Source organism: Solanum lycopersicum, chromosome 2 (assembly GCF_036512215.1).
Source record: "Solanum lycopersicum chromosome 2, SLM_r2.1".
In the NCBI taxonomy this organism is placed as follows: domain Eukaryota; kingdom Viridiplantae; phylum Streptophyta; class Magnoliopsida; order Solanales; family Solanaceae; genus Solanum; species Solanum lycopersicum.
In genome coordinates this window covers 68598368-68624998 of record NC_090801.1, presented here as the reverse complement: position 1 = coordinate 68624998, position 26631 = coordinate 68598368, and the positions used below count along the sequence as shown (strand labels likewise).

At 29.9% G+C, this 26631-nt stretch overlaps 6 protein-coding genes across 6 annotated transcripts; all 6 read left to right on the top strand.

The window, feature by feature from the left end:
• The first annotated feature begins 1492 nt into the window (after window positions 1–1492).
• Window positions 1493–4777, top strand: HSTF24 (heat stress transcription factor HsfB1). The gene is made up of 2 exons (NM_001321450.1): window positions 1493–2127; window positions 3775–4777. The coding sequence occupies exons 1-2, from the start codon at window positions 1924–1926 to the stop codon at window positions 4474–4476; spliced, it is 906 nt and encodes a 301-aa protein (NP_001308379.1). The 5' UTR covers window positions 1493–1923; the 3' UTR covers window positions 4477–4777.
• A 1585-nt stretch (window positions 4778–6362) lies between these two features.
• On the top strand, window positions 6363–8717 carry LOC101244728 (caltractin). Its single transcript, XM_004231987.5, has 7 exons — window positions 6363–6542; window positions 7635–7752; window positions 7847–7883; window positions 7950–7977; window positions 8068–8220; window positions 8303–8405; window positions 8494–8717. The coding sequence occupies exons 1-7, from the start codon at window positions 6540–6542 to the stop codon at window positions 8556–8558; spliced, it is 507 nt and encodes a 168-aa protein (XP_004232035.1). The 5' UTR covers window positions 6363–6539; the 3' UTR covers window positions 8559–8717.
• A 1714-nt stretch (window positions 8718–10431) lies between these two features.
• On the top strand, window positions 10432–10734 carry LOC101251748 (ethylene-responsive transcription factor RAP2-6-like). The gene has a single exon (XM_004233582.4). The coding sequence runs from the start codon at window positions 10432–10434 to the stop codon at window positions 10732–10734; it is 303 nt and encodes a 100-aa protein (XP_004233630.3).
• A 2291-nt stretch (window positions 10735–13025) lies between these two features.
• ERF-J2 (ethylene response factor J.2) lies at window positions 13026–13792 on the top strand. Its single transcript, XM_004233583.4, has one exon. It carries the CDS (start codon window positions 13069–13071, stop codon window positions 13750–13752), a length of 684 nt encoding a protein of 227 aa, XP_004233631.1. The 5' UTR covers window positions 13026–13068; the 3' UTR covers window positions 13753–13792.
• Window positions 13793–18558: 4766 nt separating this feature from the next.
• On the top strand, window positions 18559–21743 carry LOC138342200 (uncharacterized). The gene is made up of 5 exons (XM_069294422.1): window positions 18559–18624; window positions 19191–19296; window positions 19367–19614; window positions 19823–21005; window positions 21093–21743. The coding sequence occupies exons 1-5, from the start codon at window positions 18559–18561 to the stop codon at window positions 21338–21340; spliced, it is 1851 nt and encodes a 616-aa protein (XP_069150523.1). The 3' UTR covers window positions 21341–21743.
• A 4010-nt stretch (window positions 21744–25753) lies between these two features.
• On the top strand, window positions 25754–26365 carry ERF-J1 (ethylene response factor J.1). The gene has a single exon (XM_010318975.2). The coding sequence runs from the start codon at window positions 25754–25756 to the stop codon at window positions 26363–26365; it is 612 nt and encodes a 203-aa protein (XP_010317277.2).
• Window positions 26366–26631: the final 266 nt, after the last annotated feature.

Below are 26631 nucleotides of genomic sequence, written 5' to 3'. Positions count from 1 at the left end.
AAAAGTTGTCCTTAAAGTCGATGCCTTTTTATAAACTTCTAAATTGGCGGCCAACCATCGTCATTATTTTTCAAAAGTATCGTAACCTATCCAAAGTTTAAACATAAAGTCTCACATTACGCACTAAGCTCCCTCTTCCTTCTACAACAACTACATAATTCTTCCAATTCTACTACGTGTTACATTTTCGTCAAAATAATGTAAATCATGCACATAATGGAATGATATAGTGGATATTTTATATATATAGAGAGAGGGGAGGGGGGATTGGCCTTTATAGGTTGGTGAGGATACACCTGCATATGTTAATTTTGAAAAATTATTTATATATATATGTATATTTATCTTGAGAAATTAGTAAAAATTAAATATTAGTTTGAGTGCGCCATGAAAAGTAAAAAATTAATGATACTTTGTATTGTTAACCCGATCAAAGAACCCGATCTCCCGACCTCGGTTCCAGCCCAGCCAGAACTCATGATCATTATAGTAGAACAAATATGACAATTGAAAGTTTCACTAATACTAAATTAAAATAATATTAGTGTATTCAATTGAAAGTTTCACTAATACTAAATTATAATAATATTAGTGTATTCAGAGTCTTCAAATCATGAGTTCACCCCTTTCTTTTCTATATATGATCCAAAAAAGGCCATATAATCACCAAAAATAAAACGATAATAGGAAGATAATGTTAGAGTGGGGTAAAAATTTCACATTGGTTAGGAATGAACTGATGATCTCCTTATATTTCTTCATAAGCTAACTTTTGAGATTAAGTTAAGTTCAAGTATCATAACTTTATCTATAAATATACTAAAAAATTATTTTTCTAATCATAAAAACAAGAATAATATTTACCATATCTTTACATATAAATATATCTTTCTAATTGTAAAAATAAGAATAAAATTGATATACATTCTATCTCTTTTTGGACTTTTCACATGAGTACGTATGTCATTGTTAATGTTTTTTTAGAGAGAGATAAGAAGAATTGAGAATGCCCTATGAAATAAAGAAAAGAAAAAAGTCATTAAGCGTGCAAGCAAATTGGAGTTTGTTAGGTGAGAAAGGAAAAAAACTCATCCACTTGTAAAGTTATAATATTGTCAAAATTTTAATCATACAAAAAAATAAAAAAAAATAGACACTATTTTAAGATTAGTTTGAAAATCAAGTACCCAAAAGATAAAAAAAGAAAACTCAACTTCACCAATTGAAGAATATGAATATGCACCACCTAATTAATTGAATTGCATCGAAATTAAACACAAAACACTTATCTATCAATTGTTGGTATCTATCAATTTATGTATTATAGAAAAACTTTGAATAAGAAATTAAAATCCATCCTTCACCCACTATTTCCTTCTAGTGCATTTCATTATTTTAATTTTAATTAAATAAAAAAAAAAAAGAGGTCACCTGTCACTATGCGACAAAAGCGCGTATTTTCTAAACAATGGGCCCTGCCTTATTAGACTTCGTTACTCTTCGAAAAGTCTTCTAAATATTTCTAGAACCTCTTACTAGATTAAATTTGCTTTTCTCATTCTTTTAATCTCTCATCCATTTTCAAAACCTTGAAGGATAAGAGAGAGAAAACAAATCAAGTTTTTTTAGAGCAAGAAAAGATAGTTATGGTCGTGTTGTTGTTGGTGAAGATTGGCAAAGTTGTAGCCAATGGAAGATTCTAAGATTATCATCAATCGTCCTAAAAATAATCTTGTTCATTCTCTAGTCTTTCTTTTCGGTTTCTATTGTTGGGATTGGGAATTTCTTACTGCCCTTTTGCTTTTCAGTTATTGCTCCTTCTAATTAATTTCTTTTAAATTTGTAAAATTCTTATAGGATCTTGTCAATTAATAAGTAAAATCCCCAAAAGGGGAAATTTGGGTAGATTTAGAGAAAGAGGGGATGTCGCAAAGAACAGCGCCGGCGCCGTTTCTGTTGAAGACGTATCAGTTGGTGGATGATGCGACCACTGACGATGTCATATCTTGGAATGAAATCGGCACAACCTTTGTGGTGTGGAAAACTGCTGAATTTGCAAAGGATTTGCTTCCCAAATACTTCAAGCACAATAATTTCTCCAGCTTCGTTCGACAGCTTAACACCTATGTACGTCTCTTTTATATCCTTTCGATTGCATCGTTTAAACAATTTCAATTGTTAGTTACTCACAAAATATGTGATGTTTTCAACTTTTAATTTTTTTTGACAGACGTTTTTTTAAATGTTACTTTACGATAATTTTGTATCAAGTCAAACTAAATCGGTAGAACTTTAATTTAAGCTAAACTAAATTACAGGGGATGGTAGGTATGACATATTTCCTATGGTATTTTTATCAAGAATAAAGTAAAAAATTATATTTCATTTTTTTTTAAGTAATATTTAAAAGATAGTTTCTGATGCTTTCGGGAAGGTTCGAGAAATCTTCTCCGCAGGACGTGAAGTCAATTATCTTATTCTGTAACACATCAGATAGGTTCTTTATTTATTTTCCCTTCCTCTCTCTGAGGAATAAAGAAATATATTATGCAACCTTTCGAGGACATAAAGAGCCATATCTATCATGTGTCTATACTATAATTATTTTTAAAAAAAAATTAGTAGTAAAAATGTACAGTAGTATTTTAACTTTATTGAATTGTTAGATGTGAACTTTTAGAAACGAAATGATCTGTATTTTGTAACTTTTTATCAACCGAACCTTACACGCGGTGGTTGGTGATAAGGAAAGAGGTAGAAACAGTGCCGTGAATTATCGTTTGGGGATTTTACATGTCATTTTCCAAATAAGGTGACAAAAGTCCAATTGGAAAACGTGGATTGTATGTGTGTTCCCCATAACAATGTTCTCCTCTAGTGACCTTGTCTTACTCGTAGCTGGAATTTTAGAATTTAAGAGATTTTTAAGTAATGATTCTTTATATAAAGTAGTAACTTTACAAATTAAATTCATTCTCAAATACTTTTTTTCTAATTTTTTTTTCTTTAATAAACTGTTAACTCTTTTCTAATTTTACTTCGGTTTTAGATTTTCTTTTCCCAAAACAAACTATTATTCTTATATTCTCCAATATCCAGAGGAAAAAAAGAAAGGTGAATCTTCCTAAAAACCCAAAACTATGAAAGAAAAATGTTGTTGGTCAATTTTAGCTGCATAAGTTCGCTTATTAAAGTTACATTCAAATTTCCCCAAGTAATTTAGTACTCTATTTTTTTAAGGCCTTTTGATAACTATCTTTTACCTAGTCCAATCCTCTAGAAGCCAAAAGAAGATACTAATAATTATGGTTTTGGAGTGTTAAAAGTAAAAAATTAGAAAAGAGAATAGAGAAGTTACTATTGGAGTTATACCAAAAAAGCTTTTGTTACGGTTTCCCTTGATAGCGAAAACAATGATTAATGGACTTTTACCCATTGTTAAATGGAGTGAAGATGCAGATTGTTAACCATGATCTTATTATGTTATTGTATATTTATACACATGGCATGCATTTATTGATTTGGTGTTAATATCTGGTATGGATAGGTTCTTGCCCTCGCTTGTTACATGCACATATCCATGATGGACTATTTCTCCAAACTTAATAGAAATTTGATACCTCTATCAAAAGATCTTTTATCACTAAGACATGTTAGGTGAAGAGCAACCTCAAGTATTACCAAGATAGTTAAGATTATCTATAACAGTAGTTGTGGCTATTTCTTTGTCACTGAAAAGTTTGCGCTCATCTTTTTTGCTTATCTTGAATGCAGGGTTTTCGAAAGATTGTGCCTGACAAATGGGAATTCGCCAATGAGAATTTCAAAAGAGGACAGAAAGAGCTCCTCACAGCTATACGCCGTCGGAAGACCGTGACATCAATCCCAGCTGGTGGAAAGTCTGTGGCAGCCGGGACTTCAGCATCTCCGGACAATTCTGGGGATGACATAGGTTCAAGTTCTACCTCGTCCCCAGACTCCAAGAACCCGGGATCTGTGGACACTCCGGGAAAGTTGTCCCAGTTCACGGACTTGTCGGATGAGAATGAGAAGCTAAAGAAAGACAACCAGATGCTGAGCTCAGAGCTGGTGCAGGCGAAGAAACAATGCAATGAGTTGGTTGCTTTCTTGAGCCAGTACGTGAAGGTTGCACCCGATATGATCAACCGTATCATGAGCCAAGGAACCCCATCGGGGTCCAGCCTTGAAGAGTTGGTCAAGGAGGTTGGTGGTGTTAAAGATTTAGAAGAACAGGGTAGTTATAATGACAACGATGATAAAGAAGACGATGACGAAAAGGGTGATACTCTGAAACTATTTGGTGTGTTGCTGAAAGAAAAGAAGAAGAAAAGGGGCCCGGATGATAATATTGAGACTTGTGGTGGACGTGGTAAAATGATGAAAACTGTGGACTATAATGGTCCTTGGATGAAAATGTCTTCGACGGCCGGAGAAAGCAGCAAGGTTTGTAACTGAGGTGAAGTTGGTGAATTATGTGTTGAGGTTGGAGCAGAGTAAATTAGCTTCTCCCTTTTGATTTAGTAATTTCCTTTGGATTTACAAGTTCGATGTTTATGAATAAAATAAATAGAGAATTTAATTAGTATGAGTAGTAAAAAGGGTTTAGATTACTACTAAGAGTAGTACACCCAAAACCAACTAGAAATTATATATATATAGTACATGCAGACTGCTATTAAGTCAAATGCAACTCAAGTTTGCTTTGTCTAGTCAGAAACTTATAATAATAATAATAATATTGGTTCTTGATTTGTGACTTTGGTTTGATATGCATTTAGAGATCTGGAAGCATTTCATTTGGGCTGAATGTCTTTTGAATCTTATTTTTTTCGTAAGACAAGATTGTGTACACATTTATCATTTTACTTGTGATATTATATGTCCATGATAAGTGTTTGTTTTGTAATATGTTTTGAAGCACAAGTCTTGTCATGGTCTTTTATGTCCATGATAAGTGTTGTTTTGTAATTTTGTTTTGAAGCACAAGTCTTGTCATGGTCTTTTATGTCCATGATAAGTGTTGTTTTGTAATTTGTTTTGAAGCACAAGTCTTGTCATGGTCTTAATTAACATCATGATAAGTATGTTGTGAGGTTGACATTTGACCTTTTTAGTATGCAACTGTAGGTTGATTTCATAATCGATAGTAATATGCTCAACTGTTATTGTGGTCTCATGTACCACTCATACTAATATGTTCAATTCACATAATTTACTCTTATTTGAACTGTTTTCTACCTGTTACATGTTCATTTGATGCTTCTTGAAGCTAGGTTGTCCAGGTATATAGCATGTTTGATTGAGTTTTCAAGAATTTATTTTAAAAATTTATTCTGTTTTGGTTCAATTGATGCGAGTCGATTCAATATGACAATTCTAAAATAAAGAAAAATTAGTCAACCCTTGTGTAGACAGTAGAATAGAAGATTTTTTAAACTTGTAATTTAAAGATACTACAATATTATGTGGCACCAAGACTTTTACTAAAACTTTTTGTTATCTTAAAATCGAATTTATTCCAGATTTTAATATAAAGATGTCCAATTCTTCACGGAATATAGAAATAAATGTACACACATTGGTGTTGGTCAAGTTTTGTAACAAAAGAGAAGATATTTTTGAGTAGCAACAGAAATTGTTTTTCCATTTCTGGAAGCAGTATTTTATAGCTTCTCTCTTGAAAAGAAGAGAATGATTTTTTATATATATATTTTCCAAAATGAAAATATCCTCAAAAATTTACATTTATCGAATTCTTCCTACATAAAATTTTGGATATGTCAACTGTAAATACAATTCCTAAGTTCATTTCCCTCCTCATCTTACATTTCTTTCTGTTTATTTTTTACCTTCATCCTCTGTTTTCTATGTCGTCTTCCTTTGTTGTTTTTTCACCCTCTCTCTGATATTTTTCCATTATCAAGTCCTTGTCCGAAAATTTTATTTTGAGTTGAACTAATGTCCATTGAAATTTGCCGTTGAAGAGTTTTAAAGCTCAAATTTAAAAATTCAACCGTGATCTTTCTCAATTCACAAAATTAAAATAAATATATCAAATAGCTCGAAGCATCGAGATGAATTCACATCTCAAATTTAGGTCTGTTTAGGGGACAATTAAAAAAAATACTTTAACTCGTTGAAGAAATAAATTGTTGCAATGTATACCACTTATATACACTATATTTATACAGTTTACCTACACCTCAGTCAAGATTTTAATTCAAATGTTCGTCAATATAATTAATTAATGCAATGTGTGTATATATATATATATATTTTTTTTTTTATTAATACATTGGAAACTAATCTAATCTAGCGGATGAATGTTTTCAAATTTTTTTAGCCAGGTGGCTAAATTAGCAAGAAAATCCTAAATAAAATAGTGGCCCATTAAGCGTAACCCGGATCTTCAAACATTTCTTCTCTCCACTTAAATCATATCAAACGCTCTTCTTCTCTCAGCGTCTTGCATTACATCAACCTATACATACAGCGACACAGATTTCCCAATATAAATTATGGTAAATCTTCTTTATACTTTCTATTTCATAAAATAAAAATATCATTTTTTCCCATTGATGTCATGTTTTATATTAGATCATCTTCACGTCGCAGCAGTGCGTTTGCAAAGTTATTCATTTTGAAAAATTATATTAAATTGCAACCTAATTATAGGATAAAATTGGCTTTATTCTTCATGGATCTCCCGAATTATGCAATTTAATATTCTCTATGTTTGCTGATAAAAAACAAAGACCCCCAAAATTTATAAAAAGCAGATGTCAATTACTCATTCGGAGGGATATTTTTAATGTCGTTCGACTAAGATAATTTGTTTGAAGAAAATTTGATGATTATTGATTTGGGTACAAATATCTGTTTCTTTTTATATTTTGCTTCTTTTGATAAGTTTATGTTGACCAAAATCTACTTATCCTGGTCAATATTGTGAAGATATTTTCTTATAATATCATGAAATTGATGATTCAAAGGACAGTGACACTAGAATAAGTAATTTTGCATATTAATTTTGTTGATCTCATTAGATAGAGACTCGTTTGGCAAAGGTTTACACATAGGGCCATTTGCCATCTTTGTGTGGCTTCGCTTTTCCTATCTATCTAGCACCTTTTGGTTAGGGTCAACATAATTATCTTGGATTTTTTTTGCCTGGTGGTGAAGATGGTCAACGTTTTGACTTTTTTTAGTAGATTAGGTTATTATGAAAGGTTTATCTGCACGTTTCTTTTCTCTTCAATGGCTTGCTCTTTCAAAATGAAATTTTGGCTGGCAGTAGTACAAATTGGGAGATTTAGTTTATTTATAAGACTGTAACACATGATTTTGTGAGTTAGGCGCACGCCTCAGGTTTAATAGGAAAAAAGAAAAACTAGATGGAGAGCTTTATGCTGTGGCTGATTACCGAGCAATATTATTGTAAATTAACGGCTGAATCCGTGGAAGATGCCAATGTGTTTAAACTATGTTGTGGTTACATCTTATGATTTTCATGCTTTATCCCACACTTCAAATGAAAGTAAAATCTCATTTCCTATTTTTTCTTTTACTTGTGAACAAACTGTATTTTGCCTACTTGTGTATCTTATCATCAGGCAAGCGTAAGTAGAAAGATGTCAAGAAAGGAGACTAGAAACCGTCATCCTGGGCTTACACAGCAGAAAAGGCAAGAGATCAAAGAAGCATTCGAGCTCTTTGACACCGATGGCTCTGGTATGGAACTGTTTCCATCCTAATACATATTTTAACAGATTTTTGTGCGTGTTGTCTTTAATTTTTTTATTTTTTTGTAACTGCTACTGTTCAGGAACTATTGATGCCAGTGAGCTGAATGTTGCTATGAGGTTTGGTAATTTCTTTTCTCAAGTTAAATCAATCTAAGTTATGTGCTAATGTAACTTGTATTGCAGGGCCCTTGGATTTGAAATGACAGAGGAGGTAATTTTTCAATCCCTTTTAGTTTACGTCCTCTTTTGGTTTATGATTTATTAATACTACTACATGTCAAACGGACCATTTTGTTATCAGCAAGTTGAGCAAATGATTGCTGATGTCGACAAGGATGGTAGTGGTGCAATTGATTTTGATGAATTTGTACACATGATGACGGCCAAGATAGGGGAGAGGGACACTAAAGAGGATCTCGCGAAAGCATTTAACATACTAGATCAAGATAAAAATGTAAGTCTTTAATATCCACAGAGTAGTTTTGAATCGTTCTCCACCAATCCGTTAGTAATAATAATGTATCTTGAGAATGCAGGGGAAAATATCTGCTGCTGATATTCAGCAAATTGCAAAGGAGTTGGGTGAAAATTTCAGCGCAAAAGAAATACAAGAGATGATAGAGGCAGCAGATCGTGATCGTAAGTTTGTTTCTCACATTAAATCTTCCTTAAATTTCAGTATACTATTTTTTTAATAAGTATACTGATGTAGATCTTATTGTATTAGGTGATGGAGAAGTAAGTGCGGAAGAGTTTATGAGGATGATGAGGAAAACCAGCTTCGCAAACTAGTAGTACAAAACCATATTATTTGTCAAGTTTAAAAAGCTTCTTTTTTTTTTACAAGTTGCTTGTCCTTCTCTTTTTCACTTTTCATATCTATGTACTCTCTTGTATTGTGTATATGTATATAATATATCCACATATATATTATACATGCTGATTTTTAAATTGTTGTTTTCCAAAAAAAAAAAAATGTAATCTAAAATTAGAGGAGAGTTTTGAAAAATGTTTTCCTTAATTTTTGAAGGGAAATCATTTTCCTTAATTTTGAGGAAAATGAGTTGATTTGGAAAACATTTTTCAAAACTTTTGTCCCAACCAAACATGAGAAAATTGAAAAACACTTTCCAGAAAATGTTTTCCTTCATACCAAACACACTCTAAGAACTTATTTAGCATTGCCGATAAAAATCGGTTATATTCAGAAAGTCTTTTTTTTTAAAAATCTTTTTTGAAAAAATGTGTTTTTGAAAAAAACAATTAGTATTTGACTAGTTTATTTGAAAAGGCGTTTTCTATAAGTAAATTGTACTTGATTAATCTTTTAAAAAAAGTATTTTTGAGAGTTAAATTACGATTAAAGATAAGTATTAATGTACTTTTAATTAAGACTATTTTATTAAAAAAGAAACTAGTTTAAACATTGATTAGAAGAAATTACATTAAATTTTTATTTTATTATATTAAATTGTTCATATTCAATTTTTCAATCAATATTATACATTGAAGCGTTAAATATTTAATTGTTATTTTTTTCCTAATCTTAACAAAAATATTATTGTTAACTTCTTTTTGTTTTTCTAATTCTGTGAAAGTAGAATTATTTTTGGGCACTCAATAACATGTCATACAAGCTCTAACTCAAGTGCTTTTTGTAAAAGAGTTTGCCTCAGATACATTGTTACCAGGACTTCTTACCATTAATATAAAATGATTTTTTGTCCATAATTTAAAATAAGTAATTCAGAGTTTAAACAAATAAATTATGACTTAAGACTTTTTTCTTATTTATCCTTGAGACAAAGAAAATCTTAATTACTATTCCATCCATCTCATTTTATGTGACATCACTTGATTCGGTATGAAATTTAAAAAATAAATGAAAGCTTTGAATTGTTTATCAAATTATCCTTCAAAAGTGAACTTACTTTTCTCTCTTTTCATAAATATATTAAAGTATTATTTAAGATTAAGTGGAATCAACAAAGGTAAAAGAGGAATTATACCTTTAAATACTTACTATATAAAAAAATACGACATTTTTTTGGAAACTGATCAAAAGAAAATAATACGGAGCCACATAAAATAGGACGGAGAATTTTTTTTTTAAGAAGACTAACTTAAAAATAATTAGTAGAAGTTTGATAAAAAAAAAAGATACTAGTATTTTATTTATGTCTAAAATATTTCTTTTAAAGACCTTATCATACACGAACAATTTAATTAAAACTTCTGAAATTTAGAAATAGAAAGTTCGATTTTTGGATGTTTTGTTACCTTCGAATGTCAAAGCTCCTAAAACGTACGAAATATATCCTTTTTTCAGTAACTATAGAATGTACGAATATGCCTTGCTGTTACGTGGAAAGACCAGGTTGACTATTTGACCGTATATAAAAGAGATAAGACTCCTTAAGTGGCTTAAATATAAGTCAACTTCGTGTACATTCAGTGTGTTCCAAAAGTCAAAACGAAGTCTATAAATAAGCTCACAACTTTATCATTACTATACTACTACAACAAATTTCAGGAGTGTCAGTTTTGCTTATTTTAGGAGTGAAAAGATTGAATGACTATTTTATGCGAAGATTCTCTACTTGAACAAGAGAATGTGAGCTATACCCTCACACACAAACTGACTCAAGAACAAGAAAATTACTACATGGTGTCAGCTCTCCGACATGTTGTCTCCGGTACCGGCGATAACGATGAAGCTTCTCAGCTTTTGTTGGAAGTTGAAAATGCTAGTAGTGGTAATTTGGCATGTAGGAGTATTGATGTGGAGTTAGAGAAGGGGAAGAAGAGGAGAAGGAGGAATACGAAAAAGGAATTTAGGGGAGTGAGACAAAGACCATGGGGAAAATGGGCTGCGGAGATACGTGACCCGCATAAAGCCCAACGACTTTGGCTTGGTACGTTTGCTACTGCTGAAGATGCTGCTAGAGCTTACGACAAAAAACTATAGAATTTAGAGGTGAAAAGGCTAAAATCAATTTTCCTATTTCAGAATATACTGCTAGGGCGATCAATGATGAGATTAACATGTCGCCAACAGTAGTAATGGAAGAAGAGAGAGAATTAAATGGTGAAAATAGGAGTAATAGTATGCAAAATTGTGATGAGGACGACTTTTGGGAGACGTTAGAAGATGATGCACTTTTCAAGCGGATAACACAAAATATGATCCTCTATTCAGATTAGGTTGTTTTATGGGGTCTGAAAATATCTTTATTCTTTCGTTTGTTTGTCGTTTGAGTGGCTACTAAGGAGTGGTAGAAAATATCTTGTACAAGTATTGAGTAAGCGTGGCACAATGCGTAATCAATATGTGTATATTGGAGTATCTATCCATTGAATATTTAACTCATTTAAAAATAAATAATATTAATATTCTTCATTTAGAAGTGAATAGTTAAATAGATTAAAAACATGTTCTTTATAACAATAATAAATAACATGCTTTAAAAATATTATTAATCAATTAGATGTCATCTCGTTCAACAAAATAACCCTTTTAGGTTTTCCTTCCAGAACCTTCGAGGATGAGATGTTCTACGAATATTGCGGTGTCAACTGTATATTTGCCTTAGGAAGCAGGAGTACTAATTAAGCCTGTAAGAGCCACGTCATTCAGCACAACGGAGTGAACTTCCTAGGTGTTACGTGGCTTAGCAAAGCCGTCAAATGGAGGCAAGATGGCACACCACGTAGTACGCAGTTAGTGATTCAGCAGCTTACACAAGCCATCGAACTCCAAAACTAAGAGAGGTGTTTAGATGAACTTTAAAACAGAGTCAATTTTTTACCTTTTGGAAGTATTCAATAAATATCAATATAATATAAATAAATTTTAAAAAAGTGAAATAACTTAAAAGTTAAAAATAGGATTTTCTTATTTTTTAATTTTTGACTTAAAAGTTATTTAAATTTTTTCTTTTTTTTGATTTACAAGTTTATTTTTAAGTCAATCCAAATAAAAATGTCTTGGTTCATATTAGTTGTTATCTTATTAAAAAGAGAGAATAGTAATTAATTTTTTTAATATTATTCTTGTAATTAATTATTTTTAAAAGTATTTATATTTATTTGGATAATTCTCAAAAAGTTTTTCAAAAAGTAAATTAGTAAAATAATCTTTTTATTATGATTTTTTAATATGTATAAAGAAAAATGATCAACTAATATGAGATAGAGAGAATATTAACCGTACTTAAAAATAATTTTAAATTACAACTCCCTCTGCTCTATATTAAATAAATTGTTTGAAACTTTTAAGTGAATATTCAAAATTTTAAGAAATTATTAATTATTTTTATTTACCCTTTATACGGTGAGATTTCTTTAACCGCTTAATATTTTGTAAGAGAATAGTTTAAAAAATTTTAAAAAAAATATTTGACTTTTTAAAATCTATATCATAAAAATTCTTTTTAATAGGATACACTATAATTCAATTAATACACAGCAGAGGCCAGCTGAGGGAATTGTACTACTCTCTCTTTTACGAAGAATGAATAATTTGAATTAATTTGACATAGAGTTTAAGTGTATAAATAAGACTTTTAAATTTAGTGGTTTTAAATTAAAGTTAAGTTAAATTTATAAAATCACTCTTTAATCTTGTAATCTTAAACAGTCATGTGGAAATGAGGTCATTCTTTTTGAAACGGATTAAAAGAAAAAACAGATCATTTTTTTAAACGAAGAGAGTATTTTCTTTTTACTAATATTAGGTAATAATGCTTAAATTCACTAGTATAAAATTTATTTTATTATTAGAAATATAGAATCCAATCAGTCGGAGCTACAGTATGTTAAGCGAGTTCATCCGAACCTCCGGAAAATTATATTATTTTTATATGGTTAAAATAATTTATTAGGTATGTAATAGATGTCGAACCTCCTTCGACTATTTTGTATGATTATTTTTTCAGATTTTAAACTCTCTTATTGAAAATTCTAGCTTCGATTCTGATCCAATTCAGAGTAGTAGTTACCCCGAATGAAGGAAGCTTCTATTTATAGAAAGTCCTAAGTTCTTTCCAGAACCTACGAAGATATTTTCCTTTTTAAGTAACTTTAGAACCTACGAATGTATCACATGGGCCAATTTTTCGCTAAATAGCCACGTGGAGTAATCAGTGTTGTTCATTACGTGGCCTACATTTGAGTTAACTTGGTGTGCAGCAAGTATTCCAAGCTCACTCTACCGAAGCCACATATACCCAAACGAAATCTATAAATAAGCACACAATTCTATATATCATACAACAGACAAAATTCAGCTAAGAAAAAAAAAATGAATAGATTCCGTCAAGATTCTCTACTTGAAGAAAATAACAGTTATCCCCTCGCACACAAGCTGACTGAAAACCAAGAACTTTACTACATGGTGTCAGCTCTACGACATGTTGTCTCCGGCGCCGGCGCCGGCGACGTCCGAGCGAACGGAGAAGCTGCTCAGCTTTTGTTGGAAGTACAAAATGCTAGCGGTGGTAGTTCATCCACGTCAGCTAATTCGATGCCACGTAGGAGCAGCATTAATGTGGAGTTGGGGAAGGGGAAGAAGAGGAGAAGGAGGAATATGAAAAAGGAATTTAGGGGAGTGAGACAAAGACCATGGGGAAAATGGGCCGCGGAGATCCGTGACCCGCATAAAGCCCAACGACTTTGGCTTGGTACTTTTGCTACTGCTGAAGATGCTGCTAGAGCTTACGACAAAAAAGCTATAGAATTTAGAGGTGAAAAGGCTAAAACCAATTTTCCTATTTCAGAATATACTGCTAGGGCGGTCAATGATGAGATTAACAAGTTGGCTAGTGTAGTAATGGAAGAAGAGAGAGAATTATTAGTACAAGTCCTTAATGGTGGTGACGTGGCTGTTAATGGTGAAAATGGTAGTAGTATACAGAATGGTGATGAAGACGACTTTTGGGAGACGTTAGAAGATGATGGACTTGTCAAATGGATATGTTCGGCTTAGGTTTTTCTGTATGATGAAAAATATCTCATCTCTTTGGGTTTGTTTTTTTCGAGTTCGGAATCTAAAAGTTATAAAATATTAACAAAAATTTTAAAACGGTTTATAAATTTTTATTTTAATCAAAAGGGCAAAATTGCTACCAGAGCAGCGATGTTGCTCGCCGGAAAAAATAAAATTGCTGCAATAGCAGCGATTTTTAAAATAATTTTTTTAAATGATTTTTAAAAATAAGTAGTAAATAAAAATTGCTGCTTAGGCAATTTATTAAAAAATTATTTAAAAAAATTATTTTGCAAATTGTTGTTATTGCAGTGATTTTGCTTTTTTGGGTGCTTTTTCGGGCAAATAACATTGCTGCTCTTGTAGCAATTTTACCCTTTTGATTAAAATAAAAATTTATATACCGTTTTAAAACTTTTATTAACATTTTATATTTTTAGGTTCCAAACTATTGGTTTTTCGTTTGCTTCGACTTCATTTGCGTGGCTACTAAGGAGTGGTAGGCAATATCTTGTAGACTCTAGTATTTAGTAATGTATTGCACTGTTAAAAGAGGGTGCAATCATTTATTATATTTTTTAAAAAAAGAAATACTAATAGTCTTAAATACATAAAAAAGAACTTTTCTAGCTTTTTCTCAAGTTTACGAGATATAATGTTACTAATATTTATGTGTATTCACTTAATATTTAGTAATTTGATAATCTACTATCGTAAAAATGCATACATAAAACTAGAGGTATTTAAGATTTGAAAAAAAAATCGATGCAAACCGAAGAAATCAAATCAAACAAATTGATTAAATAAATCACTTTTATTTGACTTTGGTTTTATTTGGTTTAAATTTTTTAATTATTGATAATATTTGGTATATCATAATTTCATTTTAAAAAAATTGAAGAAATAATTAAATTAAATGCACAAATTATATACATACATTTTATTATCATACACACATAATATATTGTTTTGTAAATGATTTTGTAAATAATTTTGAAGATGTAATATATGTTTCTATTAAAATTTACTTATAACATAAAAAATGCTTAAGGTGAAAGTATTTATCTTGTTCGTTTCATGTATGTTAATATGAGTATCTATGTAAATTTTTCGTGGATTTGAAAATGTCATTTCTCTTCCTTCTAAGATAAAATATTAAATTTTAAAACTTTATTATAGAAATTTTAGTGATTATAAGTCTCAGTGTTAGTCATTTTTTTATTGAATGGATTGTGGACACCTTATCACATTTTGAATCGAATTGTTTTTTTAGTCAAATCACCTCAAATTAAAATAAATAACAGTTAAATTGATAAATAAATATTATAACTAATTCAAATTGATTAGTAAACACCTCATTTAATTTACTTCAGATAAATAACTTACTAGCTACCACACAAAAATATATAAACTTATTTTAGATTAAACATTTAAATTTTACTCCACAGCACATAAAATTAGCATTAATATTTGCAAACGTTCATTTTAAACTAAATGAGATGATTTACTAATATCATATAAATTCATATATTATATATAAAATTTATTTTTGACTAAAATTTAAAATTATTTTGATCAATACCTATTTAAAATTTACAGTCTTAATAATATTTATAGGTACTCAATTAATAATCGGGGTGAGATGATTTTCTACCATTTATCTATTTTCTTATTTTAAAATGTCAAAAAATATCTACAATATTAGTTTTTTTTAAAAAAGATAAAATAAAAAATCCTTAGGCTGCTGATGTGATACTCTTTAAAAATAATAAGATAGATCATTTATCTATCTTTTTTTTTTATTTTAGAATGTTAGAAAGCATTTACTATATTTATTTTTTTAAAAATAGGATCCTTAGCCTATGATGTGACGCTCTCTGAAATTAAGATGATCATTTATCTATTTTCTTATTGTAGAATATCAGTGAACATTTACTACATTAGTTTTTTTTAAACAATTCCTTAACTCGGTGATTTGACCCTCCCTGAAATTAAAATGACCATTTATTTATTTTCTTATTTTAGAATATTAAAGACATTTACAATATTGATTAAAAAAAATAGAAGAGGATCCTTACCTCGGTGATATGAGGCTTTTTTAAATTAAGATTATCTTTCATTATTTATTTTCTTATTCTTAAAATGTTAAAAAAAAAAACAATTACGGTGCCTAACTCACACCCCAAAAGCTAGCTCAAAGAATGGAGGATTGCCCAAGCATTATAAAGAGTCAACCCATCTCATTAATCACCGATGTGGGACTTTTGTCATTCTTTAACACCCCAAGTGCTTAGCATCTGGTGCGTGGACAATTTTGATTTTGGGGACCCCAACATCGGGTGAGACGGGCCCTGCTCTGATACCATGTAAAATTAGGTCTTAGGCCTAACTCACACCCCAAAAGCTAGCTCAAAGGATGGAGGATTGCCCAAGCCTTATAAAGAGTCCACCCATCTCATTAATCACCGATGTGGGACTTTTGTCATTCTTTAACAGTATTAGTTAAAAAGGAAAGGGGATTCTTAGCCTAGTAATGTTACATTTTTTTAATTAAAACGATTTATCTATTTTTCAATTTAAGAATGTTATAAGTAATTTAAAATATTAGTCAAAAAAAAGAAAAGAGGATCCTCAGCCCAGTAATTGAGATGACCTATTATTTATTTTCTTATTTTAGAATATTAAAAAATGTTTATTATATATTTAATTTTATTTTTTTAGAATGTTAAAATATATTATTAAATATTAATTAAAAAGAAAAAGAGGATCCTTAACTTGATGATGTGGCGTTCTTTGGAATTATGATGACTATTTATCTATTTTCTTATTATAGAATATTGAAAAACATTTATAATATTTGATTTTTTTCCAATTAAGAAGGCCATTCATCTATTTTCTCATTTTAGAATGTTAAAAAATTTACAATATTAATTGAAAAAGAAAAGCTCAAAAAGTCACCACATTAATTTGTTGAAGAGTGCATGAATCATTTCATTATATTCAGATTCAATTCGAAATTTCATTCTACTGTCTGATAAAACATTGAAGAAATAATATTATTTGCATCCAAATCTCCACAAACAATAACACAAAATACAAAATCTCAGGTATCTTATTAATTTCTTTAATAAACTTCATTCGTTATTATTTATTGTATCATCAAACTGAAATTCTATGTTTTGTCTGCCTTTTTTATATTTTTATTCTTTTTTTGTCTTTATACTAGAATCCTCATTTTATAATTTGTGGAAGCACTAGAGAAAACGAGCTCAAGTGTGAATCATAGTTAATGCAAATGATTCATATACTAAACTTTAAATATTTTTTTTTTAATTGTGATATATTAGTTGTTATTGTGTTAATGAAAATATTGAATAGTTATCCTCAACTCAAATTTTTTCTTGACCATATCAGTGAACCAAAAAGAAATATTGTAATAATTTTGTTGTGAAAATCATTTTCATCCTTCATTTTTGTTTTTTAGAATCAAACTCCCTCCTCAATTTGGAATAATCATCGACTTCCTCCTTTATTTTACGTATTGTCCATCTTACCCTTTTTATATTACATATATATATATATATATATATATATATATATATATATATATATATATATATATATATATATATTAGGTATTTATTACTTTTTCCTTAAGTTCATTAATATTGTAAGTAGAATAATATATTTGTGAATTTTCACATAATTAATATTATTTGTATGATTATTATTTCAATATAATATGCATTAAAGGTGTGTACATGTATGTATGCATACTCTTTTGTTCTTATTCCACTCTCTTACTACTTCATTTTTAATATGACATCTCTTAAAATAATAATTAGAGGTGTATTCACTAAATAAATATTATTAATACTATTTTGAAGCTTTATTTTGATTACTATTATTACTTTATGCAGTTATTTAATACTAAAGATAAAAATAAGAGAATATAAAAAAATTCTTTTGATTTTATAATTGGACAAGTAATTAAAATAACTATCCATGAAATGAGAGTCAAGTGATATAAAAGTAGAGATATTTTCTATTGCCTATATAAATAAATTAGTTTTGATTGAAAATGATAAAGTCTTACATAAATTATAATTGAAAATAATTTAAGATCGAACTAACTACAATCTTTAAGAATTTGACCTTAATTAAATTATTTTTTTGGTATCTCCTACATCGAAATGTACTTATATGGATATTAATATATGCTATTTTCAAATTTTTTTTCTTTCGCATCAGTTCTCCAAGGTTGATAGCATGCTATTTTCAATTGTATAAATGAATATTGGGGTTTCAATTATTATAAATATAACTAATTTCATCATTATAAGATATCCTTAGCCTATACATTTAATCAATATTTCTCTTTTTTAGTTCAAAAAAATAATGATTATCCTTTTACAGAAGAATTGTTACGTGAATTAAAATAAACAAAAAAAAAATATACAAATTCTAATGAAGTAAAAAAAGAAGTCGATAATAAAAGGCTGTAATATAAATCAATTTGATAATTGTCAAATATTATTCCAATTCGCATGTAATTCAATTAATATGTAATAATTCTTAATTAATTGCTTTGGGAAAACAATTTTAACAAATTATGAATTTTAATAAATGTATATACCAAATTAAATTGATGGCAAGTAAATCTTATAAATATTTGACAAGAGGGTCAACAAATCATCAATGACTAGATTACATGTAAGAGCTATAAATAGAAGTCTTCCATTATTAATTTTTCTCACTTCATCACTCATAAACAGTACTAATCTTGCTTCTTTCAATTAAGCACATATGGCTTCATCATCAGAATCTGACAATGCTTCGACTGAGAAAAGGTCTTCAAAGGATAAAAAGAATGTAAGTTTCTCTAATTTGGTTATCTATGAAAATTGCTAAGTTGCTTGAATTTTTTATTTTGGTGTATCCGTGTCGATACAATATGGGTGTGAGTTGTGGGATCCGTACCTATTCTGGTCAACCAACTTTTAATACGTCGATCAAATCCGAGGGAGAAATTTTCTACAAAAATATAATAATGTATGTGATTAAAATAAAACCTGAGGTGAAATTAAGAAAATAGAATATGCTGTATATATAAATTTCTATTTTTGTTCTCTTTCATTTTATCTGATTTTCTTATTGATCATTATTTTCTCCTAGATTTTTTCACATAATATAAATTTATAACTTTTTGTACATGTATCCACACATAGATCTGTATCCCCAAATCTTAGAAAAAATTAGGTTACAGAGAATTCAATTTCTAGATCCGCACTTATATCGAATATTCAAACCCGAGTCCAAGTAACTTAAAGTAGAAAGTTAACTTTAATTTTGTTTTTTTCAATTAATTCAAATACGTGCAAATCAATTATTTGTATTTCCTCGTATGATGATATGATTGTTTTTATTTCTTTGGACAGATGAAGAACAAGAGAGACACTTCTTCGTCCAATTCCAATGGCACTGAGAATGATTTTGTTCCTCCTATTTTTTCAAGTGATGTCATTCCTCATCCTGCAAGTGAAAGTAGGACTGAAATCAAAATTAATTTGGTTTAAAAATATTATTTATAACTGAATCTTTAAAATTTATGCAGGATTTGGCACCATAAAATTGACTGACGCAATGCGCTTAGTTGTTAATCTACCCATACATGGATCTCACAAGGATGTATCTAGCGATGATGAAGCACAGAAGGAGGTTTTGAAGGAAGGAAAAGAGGTTGTTGCCAAACAACAAAAGGAAGCCCAAGTAGAAGATAAGATCCTATTCATGGCTAAGCGATTGCGTTATGTGTTTGGTGATGGATCACGCACATACACTCCACGTAAACGATTGTGTGATGTGTTTGGTGATGGATCACGCAGCATATCAGCACTTGGAGAACCCATTCTAATTAAGAGACCAACTAAAATAGACAACCAAAAAAATCAACATGACATTCATCCACATTCTCAAATCTTGACTGGGAATGAGATGCAACCCAATTCAAATTCATTAGGCTCTAGTAAGAAAAAATACATATATTTTTTCAAAATCATAACTTTTTAAGTTCAATATACTTATTTATAACAATGTCTTTTCAAATATTAATACAGGATCTCCTGGAATACGATTGACCGTTGATCTTCCAATAGGTGGGCCTCAATTACATCCTTCTCTACTGTCTAACAAGGAAATATCTACTAATGATGAAGTGCGAAAGGGTGAACGAGAGAAGATTTTGAAGGAAAAGGCAACACAAGAAAAAGAGGTTGCTCTTGCCACTGCAAAACAACAAAAGATAGCAAAAGTAAAAGATGGATCCCCTGGAATACAATTGACCGTTGATTTGCCCATAGGTAGAGCTCAATTACAACCTCCTCTAGTGTCTAACAAGGAAACATCTACTGATGATCAAGCGCAAAAGCAAAATCGAGAGAAGATTTTGGAGAAAAGAGCAAAAAAAGAGGCAGAACAAAAAAAGGATGCAGCACAAGAAAAAGAGGTTGCTATTGCAAAACAACAAAAGAAAGCAGAAATAAAAGAGACAATCCGGAGTTCTCCTGGAATACGATTGACTGTTGATCTGCCTATAGGTCGAGCTCAATTACAACCTCCTTTAGTGTCTAACAAGGAAATATCTACTAATGATCAAGCGCAAAAGGAAAAACGAAAGAAGATTTTGGAGGAAAAAGCAAAACATGAGGCAACACAAAAAAAGGATGCGGCACAAGAAAAAGAGGTTGCTCTTGAAGCTGTTGCTAATGCAAAACAACAAAAGAAAACAGAAATAAAAGAGAACATTCAGGGATCTCCTGGAATACGATTGACCGTTAATCTGCCCATACGTGGAGCTCAATTACAACCCTCTCTAGTATCTAACAAGGAAATGTCTGCTAATGATCAAGCTCAAAAGGGTGAACGAGAGAAGATTTTGGAGGAAAAAACAAAGAAGCAGTCAGATCTTGCAGCTGTGGCTATTGCGAAGCAACAAAAGAAAACAGAAATAGAAGAGAACATCCGGATTATGGCTAAGCGTTTACGTTATGTGTTTGGTGATGGATCACGCACATACACTCCACGTAGGCGATTATGTGATGTATTTGGTGAGGGATCACGCACATCAGGGTCAACTAAAACGGTTAACACTAGTTACATCGAGAAAGATCAGACACCTCCACGAAAAAATACTCTTCCACCTCAACTCTTATATGGGAATAGGATGCACTCCGATCAAAATTCATATTATTCTAGTAAGGAAGATTCGAAATCATAACTTCTTTTATTTATTGAATTGAAAATACTTATTTATAACTAAGTTTTTTTAAATATAAATACAGAAATTCCCCCAATAAAGTTGACCGTTGATCTTCCTATATCTTCTCCTATGGATACAACAACACAAGGAAGAGCGATTGTTGCTGCTCCTATAACGCTAGAGGAGGGTGTTGGAGACAATATTGCAGAAGAACAACAAACAAAAGCAGGAAGAGCTATACGCGATGATGTGGTTCCTGTAGTGAAGTATCCTCGTCCGGATCTCAACTTTCATCCACCAGAAGAAGATGATGAAGATTGTTACTCTTAATCAAAAGTTGCACAATTTAATTTGTGTATTGACCATGTTTACTTATCGACCAAATCACTGCATTTTCAATTTTTTTGTTATATTTTGTTTTATCAATATTTCAGAATTTTTTATTTTTTTTTGGTGATGATAGAGTTATCTATGAATTTCTTTTATCTTAAAAATAATAATATACTTTGTCGTTTTAAAATCTTAAGTTCAAGTGACTGTAGGTTGTAGCATAGTGTACGTTCTGAAAAGCAACATGCTTTAAAAATATTACTGTAGCAATATAGATGTCATCATATAATTTATTCTATATTATCTTCCACTAACAAACAACCGATAATAGAAGCTTTTACATTTTCCTTCCAGAACCTTCGAGGATGACATGTCTCTACTTCCTAAATACGAGAATGTTACGCTGTCACTCAGTTTTATATGCACGAATGGCATAAAGGCTGGCGCACCACGTATGCGTGCAACTACTGATTCAGCACCTTACACAGCCTTCAGCCAACCAAAACAAAATTAATTTAAAATCCAAACAGCTCTTATTTTTAATGATGAAAATAGTTTTAAAATAATTGATAAATATTTTATTTATGTCTAGAATAATTTTTTTAAAGAAAGATACCCAACAATCCTATTAATATGGACTATGCAAGAGGAAACAGTAATAAAAATTAGAAAGAAATATAAAGTCCAATTTTTGGATGGTAAGCTACCTCCTATATATATATAGTAAAATTTATAAAGATCTTTGTAGAACCTATGAAGATATTTTTTAAATAACGTACGAAGATGCTTTGCTGTCGAGAGGAATAACTGTTTGACGAAATCACATGGGCAAATAGGCACATCAAGTAATTATTAGAGTTGTTAATTACGTATAAGTCAACCCTGTGTTCCAGCTCACCCCAGCCACATCTCCAAAAGTCAACATAGAATCTATGCACGTCAATCATTAACAACTCCGTACAACAACTTTCAGGTGAATATTTTATGTGAAGTTGGAAGATGATGGAGTTGTCGCACAGGATATGTTCTTCTCATCCTTTAATTAGGTTTATGTATGTTTTTTTTTTGGGTTGTTTCTCCTTTACTTCAATTTCTTTTGTAAGGACTAAGGAGTGGTAGGGAATATCTTCTAGTACTCAAGTGTTGAGGTTGTAATCATATTATATAGCAGTAAGTTTTTTTATATGCACTCTTTTCTTAATAGAAAAAAATAAAATAAAAAAGAATGTCTTCTTTTTATTATTATATCAACAAGTTATTTAATTTAACATTTTAAAGATCCATAAGTTTTAAAATCTGAACTAAATACATTTTAATTTAAGATTATAATAAAAGTTATTTTTTAAAAGAGAGAGTAGAGGTGGGCTTTCTGTATTCGATTCAATATTTCCAAATTTTGAATTCGGTGATTCATTTATTGGTAGGTAAAAGTAGATATTAAATAGTACAATTTATAAATTTCAGTTTGATAATTTTGGTGATCGATAAATCTAACTTCGGCAGGATATTTTAGTTATACTATATTAAAGTTATACCCTATTGTAGTACAAAGTTAATATTATTATTTCAATTATTTTTATTTGATTATGTAAAGGTCCGATATAATAGAAGATTAACAAGTAAGAAGATTGTTAAGAAGAATATATTGATACAACTAAACATATGCATTTGGGACGTTTTTATGTTTAGATTTTTAACTTTCTCTTTTGAACTTATTCTAATGTGTTATAGACCTATTGATACATGATTTTTATTAAGTAAATAATTCAGTATTTGAAAAATATCAAATATCAAATGATATTAAATTATAAATTAATTATCGAATATCAAATTAAAAAAATTTAAAATTTAATTTAATAATTTAATTTTTGATATTTTACGCGCACACTTACATACCATCTGAGTATCGGTATACAAACAAGAAAAGAATCGAACAACACATTTAAGGCGGCCTGAATTCTTTTCTTTTAGAAAAAATGTAAAAGCTATTACTTATAAAATATTGCTATACCAACAATAATAGTAAAAGATCACTAAATATTTTTTTTAATTGATTGAACACGTGAAAAATTTAAAACATAAGTTGACTATGCGTAAAAGACGTAAAAGAACTTTTCTAGTGAATTGACAACTTTGCATAGGAAAGTCTCAATTTTTTAATAAAGTGTCCCAGTGAAACTTACGGATTAAGACATTTAGCATTGACGCCTTTATGGCCATTTGAAACTATTACTACATCATATTGTGAAGTTTGAAAGCAAAAAAAAAGCACTTTTTGACTTTGGAAATTGGTTGTCATTTAGTCAAATAGTCAACTTGAGAAGAATACTGTTGAAGTTGGAATGAATTTGATAGTGATGGTTCAATGCAAATAATTTATATTTTTAAATATCTTCAAGAAATAGTAAGATATAGATAAAATAAATGCATACAAAATTAATTCAAACAAAAAATTGTTATCAAGTGTCACATCATAAAATAGTATTAACCAAAACTAAAAAAAAAATTATTGAATGATAATAGTACGATCAACATTATATATATATATATATACACACGAAATGTCCGATCATTAAAGTTCAGTTCAACATTAACATTATATCCTATATATGTCACCATTTCAAATACATGAATGACGTGGATATTTAAGATCACATATAAGGTAATTTCTTTATTTTGAAATAAATAATTTTTTTAATTTAAACCTTCTAAAAAAAAGAAAAAAATTGATGCAACTTCATGTCTTAAAATAAACGTTAATTTAAAAGGAAAAGAAGTAGAGTAATAGCTGTAATACTTCTGGATGATGTATAACACTAATTTATTTGAAATAAAATAAAAAATATCAGTTATATATTTAAATAAAAAAGTATTTAATACTTCTGACATATTTTGTATTTGATATTTTAATCTTAACTCCAGACAAAAGTTTACCACTCCTGTGGCCTGTGGGTAAAGGAAGTTTTTATATTTAATGATAATTTTGTGTAGAGGCTTCCATCTGTCGTTGTTTCTGGAACCTTCGATAATTACATGTCGTAATTCTACGAATACGAGAATGCTGTGTTGTCAAGTGCATATTTGATATTTTATTTCTAAAGAAAGACCACGTTAATTCAGCTGATGTCAAACCTCAACGTGAGGCTCAGCAGATTGGTCACACAAGTGGCATAAAGATGGCTAACCGCTCGCACACCCAACCAAAATAAAATACACTATACATGTTACTGTTATATATATATAATATAATATATATATATATTAATGCATAGAAGTTATAATTATTCTTGTACAGACCTCTTTAAGGTATGTAAAACCTTTTTATACTGAAAATTAGTACTAATTCTTACTTCTCCAATATTTACTTGATATACTCGTAAGGATTGATTATTCAATAGTAATAAATATAAGAAAAAATAATGTATATATTATCATTATGTACTAGTAGAATTTTATTTGATATTACTTTAGTAGAATTTTATTTGATATTACTTTTCTCTAGTAAGTAGAATGACTATTTTACTATATATTATATTTGATATAACGTATTTTATTCCTTGAGAAATGTGTTGAAAACTGAATATAATTAATAAATAAGAATAAATTAATAAATTATATGTTAATTTCTAAATCAACTAAAAGAGCCAATAATTACTTTTTTTAATATAATTAACAAATAAAAATAAGCTGCATAAGATAAAATAGTACACGCTTAACTCCTTGCAAATACTTTATTATATTAAATTAAAAATAATTTTGAATTATGCAAGTCACTTAGTACTTTTTCCGTCCAGAATTGTTTGTCATGTTGAGTCAATTTGATTAATCTTTAAAGATAAATTAGATTGCATTAATTCGTTATTTTAAACAAAAAAATAGATATTTGAGAATTACTCGAAAAAAATACTATAAATTATAATTTTTTACATATTAATATGATGAAAAAATACATTTCAAAATGTTAATCAAAAATAATTTAATTCTAAAAATAAAAACTATAACAAACAAATCCAGACGGAATGAGTACCTAAGATGAATTTTAAAAGTAGAATGTTCCTTAGATACCTCCGAATGAAGGAAGCTCCTATATATGGAAGGTTCCAAGAGTTTTCTAGAAGCTGCGAATACTACATTTCTTTTATTAGAAATGGTGTGCTGTTAAATGTAAAGTGGCTTTTGTCACATCTTCCAAAAATAGGCACGTCATCAAAGGGCTCAAAAATATACGTGGCCTACATCAAAGTCAACCTCGTGTCTGACTAGTGTTCCACCTCACCCCAAAAATACACACAATATTACTATACTACCCTTATAAATACGCCCACACTCCTCTCTTGATTATTATTTTCATTTACAACAACAAACAAACGAGTAATTTCATTTTTTCAATTATAGAACTAGAAAGGGGAAATAATGGATAATTTATCTAGCTTTACTCACAAACTGACTCATCAACAAGAATCTCACTACATGGTGTCAGCTCTCAAACATGTTTTCTCTGGAGCCGCCGTTGATGGTCGAGCCGACGGAGAAGCTGCTCAGCTTTTATGGGAAGTTGAAAATGCAGCCACGTCAGATAATTCAATGCCACGTAGGAGTATCAATGTTCACCCAGTACACGTGGAGTTGGAGTTGGGGAAGAAGAAGCAGAGGAGGAGGAGGAATACGAAGAAGGAATTTAGGGGAGTGAGACAAAGACCATGGGGAAAATGGGCCGCCGAGATCCGTGACCCGCATAAAGCCCAACGACTTTGGCTTGGTACGTTTGTTACTGCTGAAGATGCTGCTAGAGCTTATGACAAAAAAGCCGTAGAGTTTAGAGGGAATAAGGCAAAAACAAACTTTCCTCTTAAGGAATATATTGATGATCACGACAACAGTTCCCCAATGATGAAAGTGGAAGAACATGAAAATGACCAAAATGTGATGAATGGTGATGAGAATAATAATAATGGTGATGACTTTTGGGCCACATTGGAAGATGATAGACTTGTCAAATTTATCACGCAGGATATGTCCCACTGATCCTTAATAATTTCTACTATTATAATGTTTTTTGTCTTACCTGAAAAATATCTTCTTCTTGTTTTGCAGGTTGTTTTTGTTGTTTATTTCTTTTTATTTGGTTACTCTTGGGTGGCTAGTACGGAGTGGTAGCAAATATCTTCTTGTTTTAAGTATTGTACTCGAGTATTAATGTTGCAATCATTTATTTATTTTCGTCCTAAAAATAATATAAAATGAGTGAAGTTAGTTCCCTCGAAAAGTCATCCAACTTATCAAACATTTTA